Source organism: Eptesicus fuscus, chromosome 21, assembly GCF_027574615.1.
Source record: "Eptesicus fuscus isolate TK198812 chromosome 21, DD_ASM_mEF_20220401, whole genome shotgun sequence".
Classification (NCBI taxonomy): Eukaryota; Metazoa; Chordata; class Mammalia; order Chiroptera; family Vespertilionidae; genus Eptesicus; species Eptesicus fuscus.
In genome coordinates, this window is record NC_072493.1 from 1,296,596 (window position 1) to 1,323,127 (window position 26,532).

The window sequence follows — 26,532 nt, forward strand, 5'->3', positions numbered from 1 at the left end:
AGTCAGAACAGAGAGCCCTGTACTCACATGAAGGGAAGAAGGATCTAAGAAGAATGGCCAGCTGAAGACTTGGCCACAGGGCATGGAAAGGAAACCTAAGTGTCTAACCCTGCAAGACCTCAGAGCACTTCGATCCCTTTGCCTGGTGTGATGCACCTTCAGACAGAGATGGAGAAGAGGATGATATCCTTGTCACAGAAAGCCGGAGGTTGTCTAAGGGCCCCTGTCCTTTTCAGCACCAGGTAGTCCTTCTCCATGGAGTAAGGCTGCCTGGAGGCAACTGTCAGCTGGTCTGGGAAAACCTCCAAAATGGCTCACCAAAGGGAGCTGTCCATGGTTCTGTAGTTTCCCTTGCACCCATTCACCAGTTTCTATTAGCTGGTGTATGACAGGTGCTGGGCCAGGGACTTCTATGTGTCCTTTAATCCTCATGGCAACCCTGCAAAGGTAGTATTGTAATCAGCAGCCTTATTTATACAGACGAGGAAACGAATGCTCTTGAGTTTCACTTTCGCCTTGTCCAACTATGAATGGCCTGAATAACCTCTTCAGACATCAGATTTGAGGATTTCCAGCCTAGCAAAGAGAATATTTCTGTGCAACACCCTCTCTCTAGTCTGTGTAAAAGGATATTGGTTTTTTTTCAAAGATGGTGGTGGTGGAGCCCTACACCAAAGGCAACAGAGCTTATGTCACAGGAGGAGAGTCTTCAAGCAAGAGTAAGCATTGATACCCATAGTTCAGATTGTTGATTAGGAAGGAGTAGGGACTTTAAATATGTTTGCCAAAAGAGAAGGAAAAATTAACCCCGCCTAATAAAAGGAAAGAAAATCATGTGTTTTTTTTTTTTTTTTGTTTGTTTTTGTTTTTTGTGTTTTTTTTTTTTTGTGAAGATTAGCAAGACCTTGTTACTTTTTAGCAATTTTCTCTTTTTGGCTACAAGGTGAACAAAATAAAATAGGTTTCAGGTCAGAGGGAAAGAATATGAAGACTCATCCTTCATTAATCTGGAAGTCATATTTGCTAGGGCAGTTGAAACCACGAGAGAGGAAAATGTACGTGAGCTGTTGATGCCAAACATTGCTGCATCAGAGGACTGTAAACGGTATTTGGGCTGGGGAAGGGACTTTGCTCTCACGCCAATGTCACAAAAACGCACGGGGAGAGGAGCAGAGTCTCAGCTGGGACTGGGGGTGAGGACCACGCCAATGGTTCTCTTGACCAGGGTCCATAGACCCTGGGGATGGGGAGAGGGGAGGCTCGTGAACGACTCCGGGAAATCTGTGTATACTTCCAAAGTGTAGCAACATGTTGTTTAGGGATGCGTTTTTACAGCGAGGGGCTTGTAACTTTCAAGAGGTTCTCACGAATGTTCAGGAACATCCATATGGTAAAGACTCGTTGGTTTAAGTAACCCCTCCAGAAAGTTAAGTCTCAGTGAGCAAAGCATCATCAGATACATGTACCTCCGTGTACATGTATCAGAGTTTCAAATAAGCAGCCCGTTTAAGTATAGCATTTATGCTAATGCAAATCAATGCCTCTACTTATGTATTTTAATAAAGAATTCTAGTTTTATAGGAAACATGTCTAATTAAGTAGAAACTGTGAGTTGTTCTTTTCAACTGGACTTATTCCTCCAGGGAGCCCATAGAAGGAGAGACAGCATCCATCAGTCAGGAAACATTTGACGTGAGCTCCAGATGTGAGAGGGCTATCACTCACCTGCCTGAAATTCAGTAAAGCTCCCCAAATAAGACATTCACATTATAATGCAAATGCTGGGTGGTCACTCTGTGCCCCTGCCAATCACTGCATGGCTCATTGACGCTGCTGAGACAGAGGGCAGGGGAAGCATCAAGTGTGGCCCACCGTCCTGTTCGCCCACTCAGGCAAGTTTCTTACTGAGCTCTGATTGCCAAACATTTCACTTAGCTGGATGCAGGTAAGAAGCAGGACTCAGCTGGATTTTCAGAGCCCACAGATTCAACAGAATGAGTGAGGGCTTATAAAAAATTCTCCTCTTCCTGCCCTCCATATTTTACTACTCTTACTGTATGGAGATTGAAAGAATTGTGTGTGTGTGTGTGTGTGTGTGTGTGTGTGTGTGTGTGTGTGAGAGAGAGAGAGAGAGAGAGAGAGAGAGAGAGAGAGAGAGAGAAAGACCATCCATGAAAAACATTTGATTTCTCTCAAGTGTCTTTGACAGCTCAGTGAGCTGGCATAACCCAGAAAACCTGCTGTCATTTGGGCAAGGAAGAAAAGCAAGTATTGTTGTTATCTCAGCATTTCCCCTGAAAAAAAGTTAACATTCCTGAAGGCAAAAAGGGTGTGATCACTAGGCTGTGATCCATTGGGTTTCAGAAACTTTGGGGTACTTAGGAAGGTGGGGATTCCACAAATGTGGCCGGTGTAATGGACACCACCTTTCCAGTGCCATCATTTCATCTTAAGTCAGAGGCAGGTATGAATCGGAGGCAGCTAAGACCTGGAATAAGTCCAATCCGGGGTGATGAAGCAGGCATGAGGGCTACCATTCAGGATTTTCAAAGGGCACAGCAGCCATGGTGGTCAGAAAATCACTTCCCTGGAGAACAGGCAGCAACTTGGGGATCCGAGGTTTGATCTTACTCTCCGCCAAGCACTAAGCCATGCACAGCACTAATCAGACACGGGTGCCATTAGGACTTGGTCAGTGTGTGACCCGTGTTCCGTTCCAACTTCAGCCTTTCCCTAGCGTTTGAAATGCGATTGATTCTTTCACCCATTAACTCTGAGCTATGATCATGCTTTCCCACCTAATAGCATCGTCACGGACCCATCATCAGCAGTAATGGGTGGTGAATGTGTGCACTGTGCTACAGCTCATACATGCAGCGGGGGCCGCACTCTGTGCACTGAAAGATGCGTCGTTTCATTCCTCAGAGATTTATTTAGACTTGATTCTCGAATTCTTTAGTCTCTCAGCAAAGCAAGGAGCTTGCACCTCGGAACAATCAGTGACTGGTCTGTGGCAGAGAGCGTATATCACACTGACCTTGGTCTTCAGGACATATTGACAGTGTGGCTCAGAGAACTGCCACCTGTTGAGACCTTCCCAGCCAGCCCTCTTGCCCACCAATCTCCTGGAGGCTCCTCACTTTCTAATCCAACTGGAGGGCTTTCTCCTGCTTCCCTTGCCTCCTCCCTGCTGTCTCCCTTCAGTGGCCTTGCTTTGATCATATTATTCCCATTTTCTTCCATGACCTTGCACCCCAAAATGAATATATTCACATCTTAGTAACTTGGCCCATCCAAATTCAAGTAATCATGCCCCTTTTATGTAACATATTAATAATGCCTTTGATGAAATACAGTTTTTGCATCCACTTTGCTATGCCCCTTGGCCTCTGGCAGTGCCTTATACAGAGGTGTTCTTCATTATGCGTACACTGGATGAATGAATGAGTGATTAAATAAATGATTGAACAAAAAAGCAATCCTTCACAGAATCTTTTACCAGATCAAGGACCACAGAAACTGAAGTTTTGTCATTCCACTTTTTAAAAAGTATTTAAAAATGTTCTCCTCCTCTGTTGCTACCTTATAAAACCACCCTTAAATAAGTGTCTTAAAACACCAGGTTATTATCTCTCTTGGTTCTGTGGACTAAATGAACCTCGCTGGGTGTTTTTCCCTTGAGGTCTCTCATACAGATTTAATCATATGGAAGCTGGGGCTGCAGCCATCTGAGGCTTGAAGGGGCTGGATGTCCAACATGGCACACTCACATGGCTGGCATTGATGCCAGCTGTTGGGCCACCTACACTTGTTGACTAGACGGAACTATCTATATTTAGTCTCTCTGGGTGACTTGGGCTTCTTACAGCCTGGCAGCTGGGCTCCTGAAGAGAGCATCCTAAAAGAGAATATTCCGAGAGAACCAGGAGGAACTTACAAGGTTCCTTATGACTTGGCCTCAGGGGCCCCAGAAAGTTACCTCCACTGCACTTTGCTGGTCAAGCAGATCACTAAAATGAGTGCAGTTATAAGGAGAGGAGTAGCGTATGCGTGCAGAGAGGGAAGGCATTGGCAGTGTCTACCTTTGAGACTATCCAGCGATCAAACAAATATATTATCCTGAGATTAACCTATCTCTATGAGCACCTCCTTTCATCCGGTTAGCTACTGGACTGCTGAGCACTGGGATGGCTTTGATCCTAGGAAGAAGGAGAGGGAGAAATCAGTAGTTTGAGATAACAGTTAGGAATTAGGCGGGGAGGGGGGGAGATAATATAAGTTATAAAGTAAGGATACTAGGGAAAGTGTATATGTGGTAGTGAGTGCTCAAGAGATACTTTGCCATAGCACATGGCCACGGGCAATAGGTAGTGAAGACATAGGAGGGTGGGTTGGGGCTAGGATGTGGTGGGGGGAAGGAGGGGAAAATGGGAGCTATCTGTAATACTATCAACAATAAAAATATATTTAAAAAATACTTTGCCTACTTCCTTTACTAGATTAGTATAGGTTGAGGGTAGGTTGGAGAGAAAAGCAAGCACGGTTGATACAAATTAGTTAAATCACCTAATTATAATGACGATTATTGCAAAAGATTTAAAATGCAGTTATAATCTCACCACTGCACACAACTGTGTTCATTTCTCTTTCCAATCTTAATTCTTCCTTACGCGTATTCTACATACTTTGAGCATGGGCTCCATACTTTTCATCCAGACTCATTGTATAACTGCTCCTCCAGGTTCCCTGCTGTCTTCACCTGCATCATTTTAGAGGCTGCATCCCATTTTGGCAGAGGGAGATTTATGATGGGACAATGAGCTGAACACGATTAGCAGGCCTCGAGTTTGACATGCTTCAGCTAGGGTGACTCAGGTCTCCTGGCTTCCTGTCGCCCATTGGTGAATGGGTAAGTCTGCAGGGAAGCTGAACCGGGCCCTTCCAAGCTTTGGGGGACTGTCTTTGCCCTGGATATCCTACTGGGGATGAAGCCGTCAGGATGTGTCATAAATGTTTATAGCTGCCAGCAGAAAATTTTCTTCCTTTGAGTGCAGAGGCAAGCCAGGTTTTTTCCTTCTTCTCTCTTCAACTTTCCAAGGAGCTGTTGGTTTCTTAAAACAGTTAAGCTAGAGCACAAAGGTTTAGATTTCTCATCTCTGACAAGGGTTTACATTTCTCCCGGAAAAGGGATTTTAATTTTACTGCTGTAGCTTTTTTTTTTTTTTTTGCCACTAGAATCTGTTTACTTCTTTGTCTGATACTGAGATGCCAAACTTGGCACATTTCGGGCAGGTGGAGGGCATCCCCCTTCAGCTGCAATGCCCTCTGCTCTCTGCCTGTTTAAATCCCACTGTACATTATTCTATGCACTCCTTGAAACCTTCCCTTGCCTTCCGCACCTGCACTCGGGATTCTGACAGCTTAAACATTTACCGTTGGCTCATAGTCACATTCTCCTAGAGGGTAGCATCATGTCATTGGCAGATCCTTGCCTGGAAATCAAGACACTTCAAACCTTGTCCATGGCTAACCATCTCTGTGACCTTGGTGAAGTCCTTCCATCCCCTGAGCTTTAGCTTCTCCAATTTTAAAATGAGAGGCTGACCTCATGGTTCCTTCCAGCCACGCTGCTATTATCTAAGTCCTTTGACCTGTGAGGTCACTCTTGTCCATCACTTTAGAGACTGTGGAAATTTGTCTGGTTAATTCATGTTCATTCTCCTCAATGACCCCGAGTATTCCTGCTCAAAAGACATCATAGAAACAATGTGGAAATATGTATTGTTATTGAAAACATGGATTGGGTCTCTTTCACAATCTGCCGCCTAGCCTATCCCCTGCTTATCTCCTCCTTTTCATCCAATAAGTGGACATCAGACCCTGTTGCTCATGTTGGTTGAAGTTCAAAGTCTCTGATGATGGCAAAGCTCAACAAATAGAAGCATACGCTCTGAAGGCCGTACTTCAAACACTCTTACTGGTAATGTAACATCCCACAGACCAATCCCAATAGAATGCCCACGCACCAATTTGATTCTCTTTGTACTACTCACCTAGGAGGGAGGAGTGATTAGCTGGAGGGCCACTGAGTCCCTTTTATCTCTATCACCAGAGCATGAAGGCCCATTGCAAGGACAACCTGTCTGTCCTGGAGGTCCATGTTTGCTCAACCCCAAAGTGCTGAAGATTTGTTTGTACTGAAAAAAGTTATAGAAACAGTGTTGAGGGAGATGGACATGATTTGGCTTAAAACCAGAAAAGCCGGAAGCTTGCTAAGGTGGTTTTATGTCCTAGAACAGCGGTTCTCAACCCTCCTAATGCCGCGACCCTTTAGTACAGTTCCTCATGTTGTGGTGACCCTCAACCATAAAATTATTTTCGTTGCTACTTCATAACTGTAAATTTGCTACTGTTTTGAATCGTAATGTAAATATCTGTGTTTTCTGATGGTCTTAGGCTCTACAGCAGCGGTTCTCAACCTGTGGGTCGCGACCCCTTTCACAGGGGTTGCCTAAGACCATCGGAAAACACAGATATTTACATTATGATTCAAAACAGTAGCAAATTTACAGTTATGAAGTAGCAACGAAAATAAATTTATGGTTGGGGGTCACCACAAATGAGGAACTGTATTAAAGGGTTGCGGCGTTAGAAAGGTTGAGAACCACTGTCCTAGAATGTGAGGTCCTCTATAGAAGCCAGCATTCTAGCTAGCCAGTGGCCGCCAAGTGATAGAACCTTCTTAATATATCCAGCCAGAACCCCAGCCTGCCTACACACCTCCACCACCTCCTGCCTCTGCGTTTTCCCTCATGCTCTTCCCTCCGCTTGCGATGCACTGGCTCATGTCGCCCTGTTAACATTCTACTCACTCTTTGGGGCAGAAGAGCTCAGATGATGCCTCTGCTATGGGCTTTGGCTTCTGAAGGACTTGGGTTTAAATCTGAGCTCTTCTGTCTCAAGGACACTTAGCTTCTTTTAGTCTCAGTTTTAAAATTGGGCTAACGATACCAGCCTGGCAGGGCTACTGTAAAGATGATGTGAAATGGCAGAAGGCTTGCAGCATCGAATACCGTGCCCGACATCTGGCCCCTTAATGGTTACTTCCCTTATGTATATCTTTTGGGGCAGTCATATAGTACTATATTTTTGTAGACATTTAACTTCTTGAAGATAGGACTTATTTTTAGCACTCCTGTTTATCATTTTCTATGCTAAGCACAGAGCATTGGACAAAACAGGTTCTTAATATATTCTGTTCAGATGAATTAACCATGTCATTTTCCCTTTGTTTGTAATACCCAACAAAGTCAGAAGAAAGTCACTGTTAAAAAAAAAATACCCCAAAACACACCACACAACAGGGTGAGAAATGCCGTTTTTCTATATTTTCAGCCACATTGTGCAGATTTCAGCGTCGGGGTCTTTCCTCTTAAACTGTAATCCTGGGAGTGGGGACGGGATGGAAAGATGACCTTTCTGCGTGCTTTTGGTATTTAGTGCTCCGCAGGGCACTTGCTGAATATTTAAGTATGTTGCTATTCATGATAAAAGCTTGTAGAGCAACAGATCAGGCAGCAGAAAAACAGCTTGGTAATGGAGTTGCTTCAGACAAATGGAGGAGGAAGGGCTGTAATTGTCTCAACCGCTCCAGCTCCTTCTGAAATCCTGCTTTCTCACAACGGCCACACTGGAGTTCCTGGGTTTCATTTTCATCATGAGTCCCTGGACCTCATTCCTGATGGTGGAGGGAGGGGCCTGGGGGTTGGGCAGCTCCTCTCCTGCTATGCCAGCATGAGGTCCTTCAGGCAAGAATGAGGTCCTTCAGGCATGCTTCTCAGGAGTGAGGACGCTGCCACCCAAACCGACTGAGTTCCACGTTGGTGACCAGGGCAGGATAAGGAAAGCTTTGGGCTTAGCGGAGGTGGTATAGCGTCATGGGTAAGAGCGTGGACTCGGGAGCCAGACTCTCTGGGTTTATAACCCATCTCCTCCCCTTGCTTAATCGTAGGCAAGCCAATCAGTTTCATTTAGCCTCAGTGTGTCTATCTGTCAAATGGGGTTATGGTGGTAAGCGTGTCTACCTTGTAGGGTGTTTATGAGAAACAAAGGTGTTAAAGTACATTCAGTTACCTAGAACTGCACCTGGAATACAGTACATGCTCTGTAAGTGTTGCCTATTTTGAGCCGTCAGTGCTAGTCTTCCAAAGCATGAGAAAAGCTGTGTGTCATATGCTTCTTCTGTGCCTCAGTGTGGCTGGTCCTCAGCCCTTTGCAGTGAGGTGGACCTGGGAATGGAAAGGGAGAGCTTCTGCTCACTTCCAGGCAGGAGACAAAGGAGCTGTGGCCGTGAGGGTGGAATAAAGGGGCGCATGTGTGGGTATGGGGGAGGAATCATGGTAGTTACATATGCATCTGAGGGTAAGGGAGGACCCAGAGCTGGCTTCCAGGTGACTGAGATATGGGATCTGTGGGTGGTGATGCCATAGTAAAACAGGTGACAACATAGAAAGAGGTTCACTTGGGAAGGTCAGCTTGAGCAGGCAGTAGAATAATGGGATAGTAAGTGGAAATGCCTGAAGGTGTTGTCATTGCCACTTTGGAACTTGGGAGAGTGGTTCGAATAGAGCGATAGATTTACGAGTCACCAACGTGGCCAGTGAACATCATGAGAACCCGTAAGATCCTTCAGACATCTTGCAGCCAAATGCCCAGTGTCTAGACCAGGGCCAGATAGTAAATGTTTTAGGCTTTGCCAGCCCTATGATCCCTGTTGCAAGTACTTAAATCTGACATTTTGGCTTAAAAGCCGACATAAACAACACAGAAATGATGAGTATGCCTGTGTTCCAATAAAACTTTATTTACAAAAACCTGTGGCCCACTCTTGCTTTAGACCATTATGTTACACATAGTAGGTATACAATAAATATTTGTTGGATTAATCTACTAGCTTCAGAAATTGTCTGAAGTCCAGATTTTTAAAAAATAATTTAATTAAATTTCTAGGAACTCAAACTTTTGTCAGTGACACACCAAGACACTCACGAAAACTAGGAGAGAGGGCATTTGAATTTGTGCTGCTGTACAAAAAGGAAGCTGTCATCAATTAGAGATCTGCCACTGAGTTGCAAAATATACAGCTGGAATTCTTTTCTGAACTAAGTCCTAGGCTCTCAGCCAAGAATGATAAGTCAGACCGGTGAATTATAGGTGATGAGAGAACTGTTGGATTTTAAATCCCCTGAGGACGGGGGATGGTGGGTTGGATGTTAAACCCCTGGAGGCCTCAGCTTCATGAAGAGCACTCCGAGAGCCCTCAGGGACCCTGGATGGCGCTCTCTCGTCAGATCCAGGAGATGGACTGCAAACGTGTGAAATGATTTAGAAAGTGCCCACAAGTATTCGTAGCTTCCATCGCAAGGAGGCAGCAACAGAGGAAATCAGAGAAGATGAAGAATCGAAGTTTTGTGAGGGAGTAGGTAGGCATTCCATACTCAAGGAAGCAGCAGTCATAGAAAACTGAGAGAGAGAGAGAGAGAGAGAGAGAGAGAGAGAGAGACCCTGATCCTTCCATCCAAACAGTAGGGATTCATCATAGCTTGCAAATGGTAGTTAAGATGGTCAACATAAGGGCTGAGGGTTTCAGCTACTAAATTATTGCTGCGCTGTCCTGAGGATGCTCCCCTTCCTTCCTGTCTTATACTTTTGGCTGGTGAATCAAACCCCTAAAGTCTGTCTCTTGTTTTTGAAGAATGAAGCTGCACAGTTCCATACCTTGGCTACCTTCTTGGGGTTCTTAGATGTCAAGGAAAGGGAGACAATCTAGAGAAGAGGTTCATATTTGACCACAGGTTATAAGTGGCTTTTCTGGTGTTTTCAAAAAGAATGTGTGAGCGTGTGAAGAAGCCCCATGGTTCCTGGGTGGTCTCTGTGACTCTGGGATACAGAGTGTTGTCTGTGGCTACAGTGATGGCAGCAGCTATGTGCCAACTTTGATATATATGTGCCTATATATACATGAATGTACACACACATACATGTATATATGTATGTACACATGCACATACATGCGTGTATATACATACAGGTATGACTTGACTATCTTGCTAGCCCAAATGCCTAAGCTCTGTGTCTAGTGTATGGCTGGTTCCGATTTTGTTAAGTTGCTACTGATGAAAACACAATCCAGTGTAGAGTAGGAAATCAAGGCCTATTTAGTTGAATGGTGTGGTAGTTTGAATTATTGGTCCCAAGTTTTTATTCTCCTGTAGCAGATATCCATGCCTTTTCCGTGGCCTCATGATGGACAGAGTGCCACTCCCCTTTTCTGGACTTTGGGGTTGTCCTTGTAACTTTTTGGTCACTGGAGTGTTTCAGAGAATGTGATTCAGGAGTGGCTGTAAATGTCTTGTGTAACTGACTCTACCTTGTTGAGCTTCTTTCATCATCATAAAAAAGACACGCCCTGGAGGCTGGTCCCAGAGAGTGCACACTATGTGAAGCAGGCTGAAAATTAACCCGTGGCCTGGAGTCAAGTCTCATTGAGTCCAGCCTAAATCAGCAAAACTCTAATCTAGCCCGGCTAGTGTGGCTCAGTGGTTGAGCATCGACCCATGAACCAATAGGTCCCCGGTTTGATTCCCGGTCAGGGCTTATGCCTGGGTTGCGGGCTTAATCCCCAGTAAGGGGCATGCAGGAGGCAGCCAACTGATGTCTTTCTCATCAATGCTTCTATGTCTCTATTCCTCTCCCTTCTTCTCTCTCTAAAATCAATAAAAACATTTAAGCAGCCCTCTTATCTCCTAAGTTACATGGTGATCTGTTAAACAGGGAAAGCCGAGTTACACGTGCTTAAAGTAAGAGGAAAAGAACTGATTACTACCACCTAGTTTTCACCGCCCAGCTTTAAGGACTAGCCATCCTATATAATAAAAGAGACACATGTAAATCGACCGTACCTCCGCTACGCTCACCAGCCAATCAGGAGTGAGTATGCAAATTAGCCTGACAAAGATGTGGGGTTAATTTGCATACACAGGCACCAGGCGGAGAGCAGAGTGGGAGAGCTGGTGGAGAGTGGAGCGGCTTGGGGAACTTGGCTCCCCAAGCCACCAGACGGAGAGCAGAGAGGGAGAGCTGGCGGCTTGGAGGACTTGGCAGAGCAGGAGGCCGTGGGATGGAGACAGAGCAGGAAGGAGAAACCAAGAGCGTGGGGAGCACCAGGAATTCTGGGAATAGTTCTGGTGGCAGCCCCAGGACCGGAAGCGGAAGCCCAGAGTGCGGGGAGCATCAGGAATGCTGGGTATCGTAGTTCTGGTGGCAGACGGATCTCCTAGACACTAGAGCAAAGTGAGCCTGGAGCAAGTTACTGTTGCGGTGGGGGATGGAGGGAAAGCAAACGTTAGAGACATAAGTAAAATCAGAGTGTACAGGTAAAATTAAAGGGAAGATATCCTAAAACTTCCAGGAAATCTCCACCAATGAAGTAAAGAAAAAAAATCCCCTATTATTCTGTGAGCAACAAACCAAACTGGGTTGGGCGTTTTCAGACAATTCGCTCATATGATTGCAAAGACAGACAGAAACTCCCGGATTGGAGAGGGCTCCCCTGAGGGCTCCCAGATTGGAGAGGGTGCAGGTCGGGCTGAGGGACCCACCCCCCGTGCACGAATCTTCATGCACCGGGCCCCTCGTGTAAACATAAAACAATAGCAAGCAGTTCATCATAGGGAAAATTTAAAGGGTGGTGTTTCTGAAATATGGGGGTTGGGGTGATGATGGAAAACAAATGAGAAGTCATGTCATATGAAGGGTGATAGCTAGGCTCCCCTGCTATCCTCCAACAGTCAGAGTGAAGAGGGCCCATTCCACACATGGGCTCGTTGGATCTTCTCACTGGAGAGATTTCCAGAGCTGATCTGGCCCTGCATTTTGTCCCCTGCACAAATGATTTCTGTAGCATCCCTGATGGGAGCTGATCCAAATTTAGTCACTTACCTGCTGTGTGATCTTGGATAACTACAAAGACTGTGTGTGGGATTTTGAAATGAGACAGAATTGATCATCACCCCAACTCCCGTATTTTACATCCCAGCACTGTGACCTTAAGAATTTACTCATCTTTGCATGAATTCGTGCACCTTGAAAGGAACTGTGGGCCAAGAGGCTGCAGGGGGCACAGGGGTGGGTCTCGGCCCATCCTCTGCACCCCCACTTAGACCCTCCCACCTCAGTTCCTGGTCCCCTGTCTGCTGGCAGCCCTGATCCCGCCGCCACGTGCTGACTGTGTGGATCGATTGGGGCCAGCACTGGGCACCAGCAGCGGGTGTGAGCGGCGGCTCCGGTGCCAGCTGCAGGTGTTGGCAGGGCCGTCACCAGCAGTGGGTGCAAGCGGGGCCATTGCTGGCAGTGGGTGCGAGAGGCGGCTGCCAGCTCCAATTACCCCTCAGGAACAGGGGGAGGTGGAGAAGCCCTGAGGGGCGATTGGGGCCGGCAGCCACCACTCACACCCACTGACAGTGCCTAGTAATCAGGGCTGGTGCCGGGCACTGTCAGCAGGTGCAAGCGGTGGCTCAGGCGCCGGCAGCGGGTGCAAGCCCCTGGCAGGACTGCGGCGCACCAGAGCAAAGAGTTTTCAGTAAACACCAGAGGCTCGCCCTAATGACAGCAACCAGTGCCCCGCCTTGGTCTGGCGCTCCACCATTCCATCATCGTAGAACGATGCCTGCCATGTTTTATGCTCTGCTGCCTGCTGCCGACGCCCATCATGCTCCACACCTGCCCCCTGGTGGTCAGCACACATCATAGCGACTGGTTGTTCAGTTGTTCTGCTGTTCAGACTATTTGCATATTAGGGTTTTATATGCTAGTATATAGCTATCCAGAATACATAAAGAACTATCAAATTAAAAAATAGACAAGCAACAGAATACAAAAATGTGCAACAGACTTGAACAGGCACATCACGAGATAGGATACCCAGATGGCCATTAAACACATGACCAGGTGCTCAGTTTCACTAGCCATCAGGAAAGGGCAATTAAAAATCCGAGATACCATTCCACACCCATCAACACGACTGAACTAAAAAAATACTTACAAAATCAGGTGCTGGTGAGGATGCAGAGCAAATGGAACTGTCAGACACTTCTGGTTCCAGTACAAATTAAAACCATTGCTTTGGGAAGTAATTTGTGGATATCTGTAAGCTGAACATTCACTATGTGACCCAGCATTTATCTCCTAGTTATATATTCAACAGACATTTATATACGTGTGATCAGTTATTTACATTAGTCTCAAACTGAGAACAACCCACACGTCCATCAACAGTAGAATGGATACATAAATCAACAGTATCTATACTAATAAGAGAGAAATATGGTAATGACTGTCACTCCGCGACACCCACAGCCAATCAGGAGGGAATATGCAAATTAGTGGGACATAGATGGCAGCAGCCACAGAGCCAGCTGGAGCGGGCGGGAGGCTTGGGTTGCCCCCAGTGATGGAAGAACCCAAGCTTCCTGCCCGCTTGGGCCAGCTGCCGAAGGAGGGGCCTATGGGCGGCAGTCACAGAGCAGGCCGGAGCGAGCAGGAGGCTTGGCTTCCTCCATCGCTGAGGGTGACCCAAGCCTCCCGCTTGCCCTGGCCAGCCACTGAAGGAGGGGCCTGTGGACTGCAGCCACAGAGCTGGCTTGAGTGTGCGGGAGGCTTGGGTCACCCAGGCCAGCTGCCGAGAGAGGGGCCTGAAAACGTCCCTCAGCTCCTTACCCAGGCTGGCCATGCCCCCATTGGGTGAGGGTCCCCACTGGAGGGTGTGGCCAGCCTGCAAACAGCCATCAGCCCCTCACCCAGGCTGGCCAGGCACCCCAGCAGGGACCCCCACCCTGAAGGGGGTGTGGCCAGCCTGAAAACAGCCCTCAGCCCCCCACCCAGGCCAGCATCGTCCCCAGTTGAGGACCCCCCACCCCAATGGGGCATGGCTGGCCTGCAAACCACCACAGGCCCCTCGCCCAGGCTGCCCCGCCCCCCATGGGAACCTCCACCCTGATCCGGGATACCCTTCAGGGCAAATCAGCTGGCCCCCACCCATGCACCAGGCCTCTGTTTATACTAATAAAAGGGTATTATGCTAATTAGACTGGGAGACTTTCCGGATGTTCTTCTGGACAAAGCCATGGTGGCGGGGCCAAGGTAGAGGTGGTTAGGGGCCAAGAGGGGAGGGCAGTTGTAGGTGATCAGGCCAGGATGGGATGGCAGTTGTGGGTGATCAAGCCGGTGCGGGGGGGGGGGGACATTGGGGGTGATCAGGCCAGTCAGGGGGCAGTTGGGATTGAGCAGGCTGGCAAGGGGGGCCAGTTGGGGGCAAGCAGGCCATCAGTGGGGGTCAGTTGGGGGCAATCAGGCCAGTGGGGTGGAGTTGGGGGTGAGCAGGCCGGCAGGGGGGGCAGTTGGGGGCAAGCAGACTGGTGGGGAGGGCAGTTGGGGGTGAACAGGCCGGCAGGCAGAGTGGTTAGGGGCAATCAGGCAGGCAGGCAGGTGAGTGGTTAGGAGCCAGCAGTCCGGGATTGCGAGAGGGATGTCCGACTGCCGGTTTAGACCCGATCCCTGTGGGATGGGGCCTAAACAGGCAGTTGGACATCCCCTGAGGGGTCCCAGATTGGAGAGGGTGCAGGCCGGACTGAGAGACCCCCCCCCCCCCATGCACGAGTTTTGTACACCGGGCCACTAGTTTTCATATAATAGGGAACTATAGAACCATGAAAATGAATAAGCTGCTGCTACATAGAACAATGTGGATGAATTATACCAACATGGTGTGGAAAGAAGCCAGACCCAAAATAGCACATACTATATGATTCTATTGATCAAAGTTCAAACGCAGTCGAATTTAGTCTATAATTTTAGAAGTCAGGCTACAGGTTACTTTTGGAAGAGGAGGTGAGAGTGAGTGGGAGTGAGTATGATGGAGCATCTGAGGGGCTGATATTACTTTATTGACGTAGGTGCTGGTAGAAAAATTCATGTATGATGTGCTATCCTTTAATGAAAATGTATTAAAACAAAAGAATTAAGGTTTAGACATTTCTTCGTTCTGTTGGATTTCACATGTCTCATCAGACATGTGAAAGGGCAGTGCATTTTATTTTGCACTGATAACATACATCCAAATTATGTTATGGGCAGTGCATTGAATTATGCACTGATAACATACATCCAAATTACTTAGGTGCATAATTATTTTGAGTTATATGATGTAGAATGCATCATTAATAACATTTATGAAACAGTTGCAATTTTCCATCCATTTTTTTTAAGTTTAATTCTCACACAAAAATAGTGTAGGCAGGCCAGATAGAATCTCAGTTTTACAGATAAGAAAATTAGGCTCAAAGAAACTTGACGGACATACCCAAGGTTACCCAGCTAGAATGTGTATGTACCTCTTAAAAAATTACAGGCAACTGCTGTCGGTGTACAATTCACTGTATGTGTTTTTACTTTGCTTCACGGTTCAGAAATCCCAGGTGGAGGAATTTAAGAGCTGAGATCCCTGGGTGCAGCTCCTCCCCTTTCCTGACACGGCCAGATTGCACAATCTTTCCATGTTGCAGTTGATAATCACTAATAGACTCCGGCTGGAACACGGCATTTATCTCCTTCTCATTTGTACCACACAAATGAAGTTAAAATAATGGCATTTTGTTGGCACGGAGGAAAGCCGGTTCCAAAGTGCCCCACTTTCCCCCTTCCGTTCAGTGTCAGAGTTGATGCAAAATAACAAATGCTCTGGCCCAGTTTGCGAACACTGCCTGGTCATGTAGTGAAGATTAGGACTTGTCATTCCAGTGAGCAGTGCTCCATCACGGGGCCTCCCATCCTATGTGGACCCGCCACCTCCCAAGCCCCTCGGCGAGCCAGTCCTGGAGTGACCATCTATTAGGGGGAAGCAAGAGGGGGATATGGCGCTGGGTGGGTGAACCTTCCCTTTGAAATCCAAAAGGACGAGGGGAGAAGGCTGGACCCGGAGTTGGAAGACCCTGGTTGAAGTCTCCACTCTCATACCCATTCACCATGGGAACCAGGACAAGCCACAGATCACAGCATCATGCAGGGTATTGGGATGAGCACTGGACTGCCAGCCAGACTCGGGTTTGAATTGTACCTGGGCATCTTCCCCGCGTCTGACTGTGGGCCAGTGCATCGCTGTTTCTGGAATGCATGTTCCTCATCTGTAAACCGAACGGGCTGTGTGGATGTGATTGAAGGAGTCATTTCATGCTAGTTCATGTTGTGATCTCTAAGGATCCATGTCCGCATCTGTGAAGTGGGGAGAGGGAGTCCTGCCGGTTTATCCCGAGAGGCAAGGGGACCAGCTCATGGTAGGTGCCCGGGAGGTTCTCTTAGTATTAAATGCTTGAGAACTGCTCCCTAGATTCTCAGCAGCGTAACCATTAAGCATTAACCCCACTTTCTTTTATGGTCCCTTTGATAGGCTGCGTTTTTGTCGGAGCCATTATCTTACATTAGCTGCCTTTTTAAGGTCTGTTCATTCCTCAGTGAAGTGGCAATTCAGATTCCTCTCACAGAACCAGCAGAACGGCATTCCACTGGCGACCTGGAGGTGGGGAGAAGTGCTCTGGTCCAGTTCTACTCACTCTCTCCTCTTTCGCTGCTCCACCCTCCCCGGGTGTGTGTCCTGCTGCTTGACAGCGAGTCCCTGGGAGACTAAGGCGATGAGCCCATCCTGTACACACACACACACACACACACACACACACACACACACACACACTCGCGCGAGTCTGAGGTTTATGGCATTGACCCTGGAGACAGGCAAGAACAAAGCCACGCCCTCTGGGGAGGGGCCAGGACTCCCTTGCAGGCGTGGCTAGAACACCCAGGGCGGTGGGAAGCAGAGATGCTGGCCTCAGTGGTCTCCCTCTGGGTTCGTCTGACTTCCAGCATGTCCCCACGCATGCAGTCACTCTGGGAGGTAGGGGTGTTATAGGGTCTCTGCCCTTTGAAGATGGACAGAAGCAAGGTAGAGTCCTCCCTTTGAACTTGAGGGAACCCTCAGAGGGTCTGGCTGTCTCTAGCTCATCAGCGTGTAAGCTAAGTGTCCCTGCCCTTTGAGAATGCAGCCAGCTGGCAACATCGGAGGAAAGTGGTAAACACACTAGACCTTTCTTTATCATCCGTGCCGTGTACACGATGCTCAAGAGGACTGGGTCTCAGTGTGAAGGCCAGGGAGGCCTGGTGCGAGGACCAAAGGCAGGCCTGGCCCCTGCTCTCTGCCTGCTCCCTGCCTCCATCCCAAGGTGGGCAGTAGTTACAGGCAGCTACTGCCTGAACCCAGCCCCAAACCCACTGGAGTGACAGAGATGAGCCTTAGAAGAGCAGGTGTGAATTCACCCACCCTACTTTCTCTCTCTGGGCCAGCCCCTTGGTCGGGTGGATTAATCACTTGACTCCCAGGAGGACCCAGGAGTAGGGAACCCAGAGGCAGGCGTGGCTCCCGGAGCCACCCTAGCGTCTCCTTTTCCCCACGTGGCACGTGGTGACTTCATGGCAGTAAAATTTATTGTGGGTAATGGAGTGCCACGCTCCTTATTTGCTAATGGATGAGTTCAAATGTGGGGAAAGGTTTATTAAATAAGCCAGGCATACACCCCTGGGAGAAGGTGACTGAGTGAAAACAGTTGTATCCGAGGAGGAAAGAAAATTTAAATGCATCTTTAAAGTGCTCAAAATTGGTTAAATGTGTGATTTTTAAAAGGCTCGGGGGGGGGGGGGGGATTCTTTTCAACAAATGACTCATCACGTTTTTTGTTTTGTTTTGTTTTCTTCTACAAGAAATCAACGACTCTGCTCGGCTGCCGTTTAAAGAGGTTACCGATTGGTGCTTGGAGGGGGAAAAAGAAGCTAAGGGAACAGGACCCGGTGTGGTCGCGTACTGCAGCGAGTTCCGACCTGAGCTGGAAGGCCCTGGGAGGACCTTCGGTGAGTTTCCTCGTGCCCATGGGGACGGTAAGGCCCAGAGAAGGCAAGAGAGCTCTCCAAGGTCACACAGCTTGTAGATGGTACGGCTGGGAGGCAGGCTTCCCGGTTGCTCTCTCTTTGGAATGGGAATAAGAATGCCGACCTCACAGGAGTGTGGGGGGAGGAAACCAGGGGCCAGGAGGGGAAGTGCTTTGGGAAGTATACACAGTTAATACTTGGAAGGGTTGTGATGGGTGAAGGATTGGCTCCGAACCTCTGTGGTGGTTCATTCTGGTGAGGGGCCCACCCTTCAGCCTTTTCACCAGTTCTGCAGCCAGGACCACAGCTAGCTGAGATCCCCAGGAAATCCTCCTCCCCTCTCCTTCCTGCCCCGCGCCCCCTCCGCCCCCAGCTCCCCTCCCAGGGCCCTGAGCTGAGGAGATGGCACAAGCAGCCACAGCCCTGACATTTTCTTCCAGACAGTGACAGCTGGTGGGACTTTTAACTAAAGGGATAAAGAGCACGAAGGCATTAAAAAAAAAAAAAAAAAAGAACTGTTAAAAAGTGGCTTAAAAATGCGTGTGCCATCTGTTTGGCCACCACGGCTTTTAGAGTGTGTGTGGAGAGAGACCTTCCCCTCTCCCACTCCTGGGTCTCCCCTGGTCAGGGCCCACCATGAGCAGATTGATCAAGTCTGCAAGTTTTATTTTTCATGTCTCCCAGCCTTCCTTTCTGCCCCTTTCTCTTCCTGATGTGTGCCCGCATCTTAGCTTCCCAAAAAGACATTTTCTTCAGGTCCCCCAGTGCTAATGAGGTCCTTGACACACTGGGCTCAAAAGGCAGGTTTTGGATTTTGGCCTTTGCTGTCTGCATGTGGTCCTAGTGTCGCGATAACAGACTTTAAAAGACAGCTAGCCATTTAAGCTCTTGGCCACCGAACAGTATCACAGTCTTTATTCAGGTTTTTCTTCGTGTCCTGAAGCTTTATCCTTTTCAGTTCCGCTGATATTTCTTCTTAAGTTTGTCTGAGGAATGTTTCTTTTTTGTGAATAAGGTTATAAAATGCATATTCTAATTAGTTACCACTGTGGAATATGACAGTTATTAAGTTGTGTGTTGATTTTGTATCTGTCACCATGATGAATTCATATTTGGTTATAATATCCTTTTGGTTTCTGTGGGCCTTCTTGGTAGATGGTTCTGTTGACTGCAGATACTAAATGTCTCTGTCTCTTCCTGCTCAGTGTTACATTTCTTATTTTCTTCTCTTGTCCTTCTCCGTGGTGAGCCGTCCGCCCTGGCCCGTGTGGCTCAGATGGCTGAGCATCATCCCATGCACCAGAAGGTTGCTGGTTGGATTCCTGGTCAGGACTCATGCCAGGGTTGCAGACTCGATCACCAGTAGGGTCGTGAGGAGGCAGCCCATTAATGTTTCTCTCTCACATCGATGTTTCTCTCTCCTTCTCCCTTTCTCTCGAAAATCAATTTAAAATACTTTTTAAAAAAAAGTAGCAACAATTATAGGCAGCCCTGCCTTGGTCCTGACTGTAAGGGGGTTGTTTCTGATAATTTACTATTAACTATGATGTGTGCTGTGTGTCCATAGTAGAAAACAGTATCAAATTTTATTTTTTTTAAAGGCAGAAATAGGTAATACATTTTATTAAATGTTGGCATCCATTGAGATGATTTAATTCCAGTCAAAAACATGGAAGGTGTTCTCCTGTTCAGCCGTTCTTATATTTCTGCTCATAATGCACTACTGGTTTTGCGTTTCTAATACTTTGTTTAGGGCTTTTGTGTCTTAGCTCATGAATGATATTGACTCACGGTTTTTCCTGTTTTGTCTGTGCTTTCCTGTTCCGGTATTGGAATTGGGTTGTTCCAGCCACAGAGAACGAGCTGGTAGTTTCTGTCTTCTTCTAAACTCCAGAAGAGTGTGTTGCATGGGTTCTGGATTCCTCAAATGTTTTGTAGAACATTCAACACTGTAAGCGTTCTCACCTTAGTGAACTGGACAAGGGTAGAGCTTTAATTACTGTCTCAGTTTCTTCTCTCATTATTAGTCTTCCATGATTTTTTTGAGCTAATTATTGTGATTTATTGTTTTCCAGAAAATTGTCCAATTCCTCTCAATTTTCAAAGGATTTGGTATAAATTTGCACATATTTTCTCTTTAATTTAAAATATGCTTTGTCTATTGTGTCTTTTCTCATTCTTAATGTTCTATTTTTCTGTCATTCTTTCCCACCCTACCCCCAGTCTCTCAGTCTTGCCATAAGCTATTCTAGTTTATTGGTGTTTTCAGAGAACCAGCTTTTAATTTTATTAATCAACACTATTGATTCATTTGTTTTCTAGTTCATTACTTTTTTTGTATTTGGTCTTTATTAATACCTTTCTCAAATTTCATTGTGTTATTTTCTTTTTCTTTTTCTAACTTCTTGAGTTGAAAAGCTTGGTTACTTTGTTTTCAACTTTTTCTCATTTCTAAGAACTTTATTGAAGACTAAATTTTCCTGAGTTAGGAATATACCTTAGGTTTTTTATATATGGCCTCTCCTTGTCATACATTTTTAAATAGTGATATTAATTTCTCCTTGTTAACCTAAGAATTATTTAAAAGGAACTTAACATTTTCATGTGCGTAGAAGTATTGGCTATTTCTATGTTATTAATTTCTAATTTATTGCATTTTGGCTAGAAGATAACCTGTTTGACTTCTTTCTTAAGGGAGTTGTTGAGATTTCCTATATGACTTAATATATGAATTGCTTCTTTGAACGTTTCATGGGCAAGTAAATATAACAGTCTCTTTTTATTAACATCTTACCTGTTAAATCACACCTTGTAATTATAGTATACATGTTATTCACATCCTCTCTATTTGTACTTGGTCTACAGGTACTTGATCTGGTGAGTTCTGAGAGCTGAGAGCCTCCCAGTCAGACGCTTAGCTTCCATCCTTAACCTCTACAGTCTGTTCTCCACACAGCAGCCAAAGGGACCTTTAAAAGCCAAAGTCTAATCCTATGTCTCCTTGGCTCAAAGCCTTCATTCAGTGCTTCATGTCTCATTTGAAGCAAAACCCCAAGTCCTTCCATGGCTCCTGTCGGCCTTCTCCTGAGTTACAGTTTCTCCCTTCCTCCCACCCTGCCCCCTGAGGCATGACTGCAGGGGTGTTTCTCTTGCTTAAGTTCCCCGTGGAGCCTGGGTCCAGGAGCCCTTCCTCGTGTCATCCTACCTGCTTGACTCTCCGTTTCCTTTTTCACCTTCCAGTCTTCCTCTGTGACTTGCTTTGGCCTGAACAGAGCGTATGCCCTTGCCTTTTGCTGTGATCAATGGGGTGTGAGCAGGTGCAATGCCAGCCGTTGCCTGAAATAAGCTCGGGCTGTGGACTTGCATTCTTGGTCTTCTGTCATCACCATAAGAAAGACATGGTCAGCCACGCCACAGGTCCAAGAAGAATGAAGGGATACCTGAACCAAGCCCAAGGTCAGAGCCAAACCCAGCTGAGTTGAGATCAGTTGAGTGAGATAAGCAGAGCTGCCCCAGCCAACCCACACATGTACGAGTAAGAATATACTATTGTTTTAAAGCACGTTATCCAGGGCAGTTTGTTACAAGGCACTATGATGGCCATAGCTGACTGATACACCAGTCTTCCGAAACCCAGCCAGAGTACTCACTCTCCCAGAAAAAATTCCCTTAATGCAAAGACTTTGCCTAACAGTAGGGATTTTAGGTCTGTTTCAAGTTAGTGGGGTCAGTGGTTTGTGGTCTGTAACAGAAAAAAGGGACAGCCACTATTGCCCAATTGTACCATGTGATGACTGCAAACAAGAAGAGCACAGAAAGGATTTACAGAGGAGTAGGTTTGCTGAGGCTGGGCAGGGCTTTGTGCCTTGAGGCTTCTTCCCATTCTTTCCACAAGGCCTCCCTCCAGGACCCGGGGCTGGTGCCCCTGGGTATGGGAGACTGGGCAGCAGGGCACTGCTGTTCTGGGAGAGGAGAAGACACCTTCCAAATGGACATCGTGGACATGTAGGACCAAGTCTTGTCAAAGTCTCGTGCTTTGCCTATTAGGAAAGTCACGGAAGAAGCTATTTTTTTCTTCTCACCCAGTGAAAAGTTAGATGATGTTTCTAGTGCTTAAGTGAGTTCCAAATGGTACTGTAAATTCCATCTATTATTTATACAGCTCCAGCTCCCTGGAGAGCCCACATGCCTTACAGGAAGAAAGGAGCATCAAGTCCATGCGGAGTGCGAGAGAGTGCAGGGGTTGCATCAGAGGGCATGGGGAGAGGTCTGAGATGTTCCTGGCGGTGTCTGTCGCAGGTGACCAGGAGCCTGGCTGAGTGGTAGAGGGATCAGTGTGGACAGAGTTGGCAGAACCTCTAAGATGATCTGGGCCTAGGATATTTTTCTATCTTTCCTGGTCCTGAGAATCAGAGGTCACTTGCTAAAAATCCAGATGTCAGATCTCTCCTCTGGAGATTCTATTTCAGCCACACAAAATGGGATCCACACATCCATACTTTCTGTAAGGATCCCTGGTTAATTTTGACCACGAGGCACGGGTGGAAAACAGTGACCTCTCAAGCTGCCCCATTTTACAGAGGAATAAAAGAAGCCCCAAGGAAGGATTTTGCCCCAGATCGTGAAGCCCCAGTTAGTGCTCAAGGTAGTCCAGGAGCAGATCTCTGAGAGCCGAGCGGCACAGTTTCAGAGGGCTGTGTGCAGCCGCCCTAGGACTGACAGTGTCGCCTCTGGATTCCTTGCCTTTGGATGCTCATTTTCTTTCTTTAAGAGCAGTGGAAAGCAGGGGCCCTGAAGTCAGACAGGACCAGGTTCAAATCCTGCCTTTACTTCTCTCTTGCTGAGCAACCTTGGGAAAATGGTTTAACCTCTCTGAGCCATTGAAATGGGCATTAAATCAGATCATGTACCTATACCTGGTAGGCGTTCAATAAATAATGGCCTACAAAGTGCCAGATCCTATTCCAAGCACCGTAATAACCAGTGTTAACTCACTTAATACTTAAAAGTCTGTTATTAACCCATCGTTAAGTTAAGGCATGTGAGAACACAGAATTAGAATGACTTGTTGAAGATCATCATATGTCAAGTGAAGCAGAGGTGAATTTGAACTCAAGCCGTCTGAACTCAGTTGAGATTTAAAGGCAGGACCAGAAAGTCACTTGCAGCATGCAGGAGGGTGGGGTATGGGGCATTTGGAGAGAGAGGGCAAGAGGCCTTTGGGTAGGAGGGCCTGTTCCCAGGGAACGGAGCAGGGGCTCCCAGGACCAATCCCTGGGAAGTAAAGACCGATTTCAGGGGCAATAATTAGCATCGAGATGCGCAGGAGCCAGGAAGCTTCCTTGCACGGTCGCCTGCGATAAAGGAAAAATCCAGCCTGCGCAGGCTGCTTCCATTAGGAGTGACGTAACAAGCCGGCTTTGGCCTGGTTTTCTTCGGCAGGCAGCCCCCTGGCTCTCCCACACCCTTTTCTGAATCTGCAGGTGACACCGACCGCCATCTAGTGGTCTGCACAGGCACTGCTCAGGCGTGGGGAAGAAAGGTTGGAGCCCGTTACTTGGAAGATGGCTCTGGTGTGGGCGGGAAGAGATCAGCCAAAGGACCTGTATGCAGAGGTGCATAACCCATGGACACAGACCGCAGGGTGGTGAAGACCTGGGTGGGGCAGGGGCGGGCTGGGAGAGGTCACTGGGGGAAAAAGAGGGAGATACGTAATACTTTCAACAATAAAGATTTTTTTAAAAAGGTAAAAGCCTTTTATCTTAGTAGGGAGTTTTATTCTGTTCAAAGCAGATCCATACTTTTTACTTCAGTATGTCTTCTCACCAATCCAGGGAGGTTAACTCGGTTTTATGGGTGAGGCAACAAGTCCCTGTAGGGGAGGGTCTTGCTTAAGAGCTGCATTGTCAGCTATGAATGGGACTAGGACTAGGACCCCCGGCTCCACATAGAGAGGCACGGTCAGGTCCTGTGAAATCTCCTTGGACGAAGGAATGAAAAATAACGTATCCTGGCGGTCTGGCCACCTCCCTACATTGGAGAGGGGGTCCTTTTCAGCTCAATGACTGGTGAGATTTTTCCCTTGGAATGGGAATCCTCTGGGGAACATCTGGGTCGATAGTGTTTGTAGGGAGGTTTCGGAAGAAGACAAATACTACCTGTCCAGCTGCAGACGCGAGTACAGGGCAGTTGTTTAGGGCTTATCCGGTTCGGGTCTCTGATTTTAAAGATGGGAAACCAAGATTCAGGGGGGTGGGGTGGTGACAGGACTGACATCACACAGTGACAGAACCCTGGGGAAGCCTTCCCTCTCCATCCGGTCTTCCTGCTTTCCGCACGCCAATGGAGTAGCTGGGGCGTGAAGGCTGCACTGCTTCCGGCAGACATAACTGTTCAGCCCGGAGTGGAAATCAGACTCTCCTGTCTTACACGTCAGGCCACACAGGGTGCGAAGGAAAAGAGGAGCCCCTGGACCCGTGGTCGGCAAACTCATTAGTCAACAGAGCCAAATATCAACAGCACAACGATTGAAATTTCTTTTGAGAGCCAAAGTTTTTAAATTTCTTCTAACGCCACTTCTTCAAAATAGACTCGCCCAGGCCGTGGTATTTTGTGGAAGAGCCACACTCAAGGGGCCAAAGAGCCGCATGTGGCTCGCGAGCCGCGGTTTGCCGACCACGGCCCTGGACAATTAGGTTTGTTTGGGCATCTGTAACATCAGCAGTTCTCAGACTGTTCGGATGAAATCTCGGGCAGAACCTGAGTATGTAGAAGGGATGAGTGGCGAGGAACGTGGAGGCTGCTGAGTGTCTCTGTGGTGCCTGAGAGCCAGGGCATTGGGTGAGGAACACTGGCTATGGGGTCCTGACACCGGGGCGCTGGCCCTGGCCTGGCACACGCTGCCTGGTCTTGAGATGGACTCCCAGACCCCGATCCTCTCGCCCAGTGTCCTCACTCATAAGATGACCCAGTCTTCCTGCTTCCCAGGGTTGTTGAGAAGATCCGATGGAGGGAAGAGGGGAATGGGTGTGAATGTGGTTTGTAGAATGTCAAGGCTGTATTCCTAAAGGGTTTCTTTTCGTTTTACTCCACGAGGGACCGTTTATATGCAACAGAAATGCGCAGCGCTTAAATGTTCTTTTCTGTGAGTTCAGACCGTTGTAATCAGCTGTGAAATCAACTCTCCAAAACAAGATATAAATAAGCATTTCCCTTGCTCCCGAAAGTCCTCCAGCGCTCATTGCTGGTCAGCCTTTCCCCCAGGCAGCACCTGTTCCGACTTCTATCATCGTAGCTTAGTCGTGCCTGTTCTAGAACTTTGCGTGGATGAAATCACAGTGTGTACTCGTTTGTGCCTGACTTCTTTTGTCCTCCATAATGTTTTTGAGATTCACCCAGGTGTTCTTTCCGTTAACTGCTGAGTAGTATTCCACTGTGCGGACCTACCGTTGTTTATTTTCCTGTTGAAAGCATCGTTTGGGTTAGTTCTGATTTTGGGCCATCATGCTTAAGGCTGCAGTGAGCATTGTTGGACATGTTTTCAGTGCACATATGTCTACATTCGTGTTGAAATGGGAGTGGAGTGCTGGAGCATCTATAGATGTACGTTTACCTTTATTACAGACGGCCAAACTGAGATGCAACATGACTGTACCATTTTACATTTTACAGCAATGCACGAGCGTATTGGTCTGTAGACTTGCCATTTGGTACTGTGGGTCTTTTTGATTCTAGCCATTCTGGTGGGTACCCACGCCGCCTTCTCAATCTGAGGGGAAAGCATTTAGTCCTTAGAATACTCCATGTATTTAGCCCAGGGTTCAAAGTTGACTTTTCTTTGGGGGAACTACCCCCTCATACTTTCTGTACACGAGGTGAGAATGGCCTGGCCTTTGCTCCCAGTTCCATGTGCCCTACTCTGCCCAGGTAGTGTATTCTACCCTCAGGGTACAATGATTGGTTTAGGAATGGCCATGCGACTCAAATTATGCAACGAGAGTTATTTCTGAGACTTTTGTGGGAACCAAAATTTCTTTTCACTGGAGTTAACCACTAGGATAGAATCTTGCCAAGCCTGGGAAGAGTTTGCCCAAGTGTGAAAAGGTACATCGAGGAAAGTGGGCTGGGAGGGAGAGAGACAAACTTCCCATGAGCTTGCCCAAGCACCTAGATCCAGCAGTTCCTGAAGCCAGCAGGAATCCCCGGCATTCTTGAGTTTTCAGGTACATGAGAAAAAAATGTCACTTCCTTGGCGTTAGCCATTGTCAGCTAGTGTTTCTACCACTTAATACGGAAAGAACCAGAATATATATTTTTGTTTCCTTTCAAACCTTTTAAGTTCCTTAGTCAAGATTCTAGGGACCCATTTCCCCCTCAAGCCCTAGGGTAGAATTCCCTTCCTTGAGATAGCAAATCGCTGATTTCATAATTGTCCAAACTGGAACGGTTGTCCCTAGCGAGCCTCAGCATGAAGACTGCTGGAGAAGCAGCACCCGGGAGAGTGTG

At 47.3% G+C, this 26,532-nt stretch overlaps 1 protein-coding gene across 1 annotated transcript in view; it reads left to right on the forward strand.

Moving 5' to 3' along the window:
• Window positions 1–649: 649 nt before the first annotated feature.
• CES5A (carboxylesterase 5A) overlaps window positions 650–26,532 on the forward strand; it is a 70,839-nt gene continuing 44,956 nt past the window's right edge. The window contains exon 1 of the mRNA XM_054711056.1: window positions 650–719. Coding sequence (XP_054567031.1) covers window positions 650–719 — 70 coding nt within the window. The remainder of the gene's footprint in view (window positions 720–26,532) is intronic.